The 663-nt window shown below is 54.3% G+C and overlaps 1 protein-coding gene across 5 annotated transcripts in view; it reads left to right on the top strand.

Moving 5' to 3' along the window:
• The window catches only part of Iqce (IQ motif containing E), a 41,508-nt gene that overhangs the window by 13,138 nt on the left and 27,707 nt on the right, over window positions 1-663 (top strand). For all 5 annotated transcript variants that reach the window (XM_021186775.1, XM_021186777.2, XM_029533745.1 and 2 more), the window contains 2 exons: window positions 199-312; window positions 408-458. In XM_021186775.1, the coding sequence (XP_021042434.1) occupies window positions 199-312; window positions 408-458 (165 nt within the window). The remainder of the gene's footprint in view (window positions 1-198; window positions 313-407; window positions 459-663) is intronic.

The following is a 663-nucleotide window of genomic DNA, read 5'->3' as shown; positions in this document are numbered from 1 at the left end:
TGTCTGTCTGTCTGTGAGTGTGTGAGTGTGTGTGTATGTCTGTGTCTGTGAGTATGTGTGTGTGTGTCTGTGAGTGTGTGTGTGTGTGTGTGTCTGTGTGTGTCTGTGTCCTGGAGATTGAACTCATCATCAGGCCTGGTGGCAAGCCCCTTTACCTGCTGAGCCATCTCTCTAACCACCCGCCCGCCTCCTCTCTAGTCCTTACATATGCAGAAAAGTGATGTGGATCTGATGAGAACAAAACTTCGGCGCTTGGAAGAGGAGAACAGCAGAAAGGATCGGCAGATAGAACAGCTTCTGGATCCAGGTCGAGTAAGTCTGGGGCCCAGAGAGGCCGCCTGGGGCCATGGGGAGCAGAGGGAGGAAGAGCCGCCGGGGGCTTTACTGTCTCCCACCGCTTCCCACAGGGCCCAGACTTCGTGCGAACCTTGGCAGAGAAGAAGCCTGACACGGGCTGGGTGAGTGGAACCTCCTGCTCCAAGGAGAGCCTTCATGGAACTGTGGAAAGGGCATGGGCTCAGAACTTTCTAGAACTGTTGTGCGTAGAGCCATAGAGATCACAAGAGAGTGTTTCAGGGGGCAGCAGGCCTAGCAGAGGCTAAAAAATAGGTAAACCTATGTCAGGTCGTCCCGGTGAAGTCTAGCGGTGAGAGAGAGTATGGG

The sequence above is a fragment of the Mus pahari genome, chromosome 23 (genome assembly GCF_900095145.1).
Source record: "Mus pahari chromosome 23, PAHARI_EIJ_v1.1, whole genome shotgun sequence".
Classification (NCBI taxonomy): Eukaryota; Metazoa; Chordata; class Mammalia; order Rodentia; family Muridae; genus Mus; species Mus pahari.
Note: the sequence above shows the minus strand (reverse complement) of the source record. Positions and strands in the feature narration are given on the sequence as shown.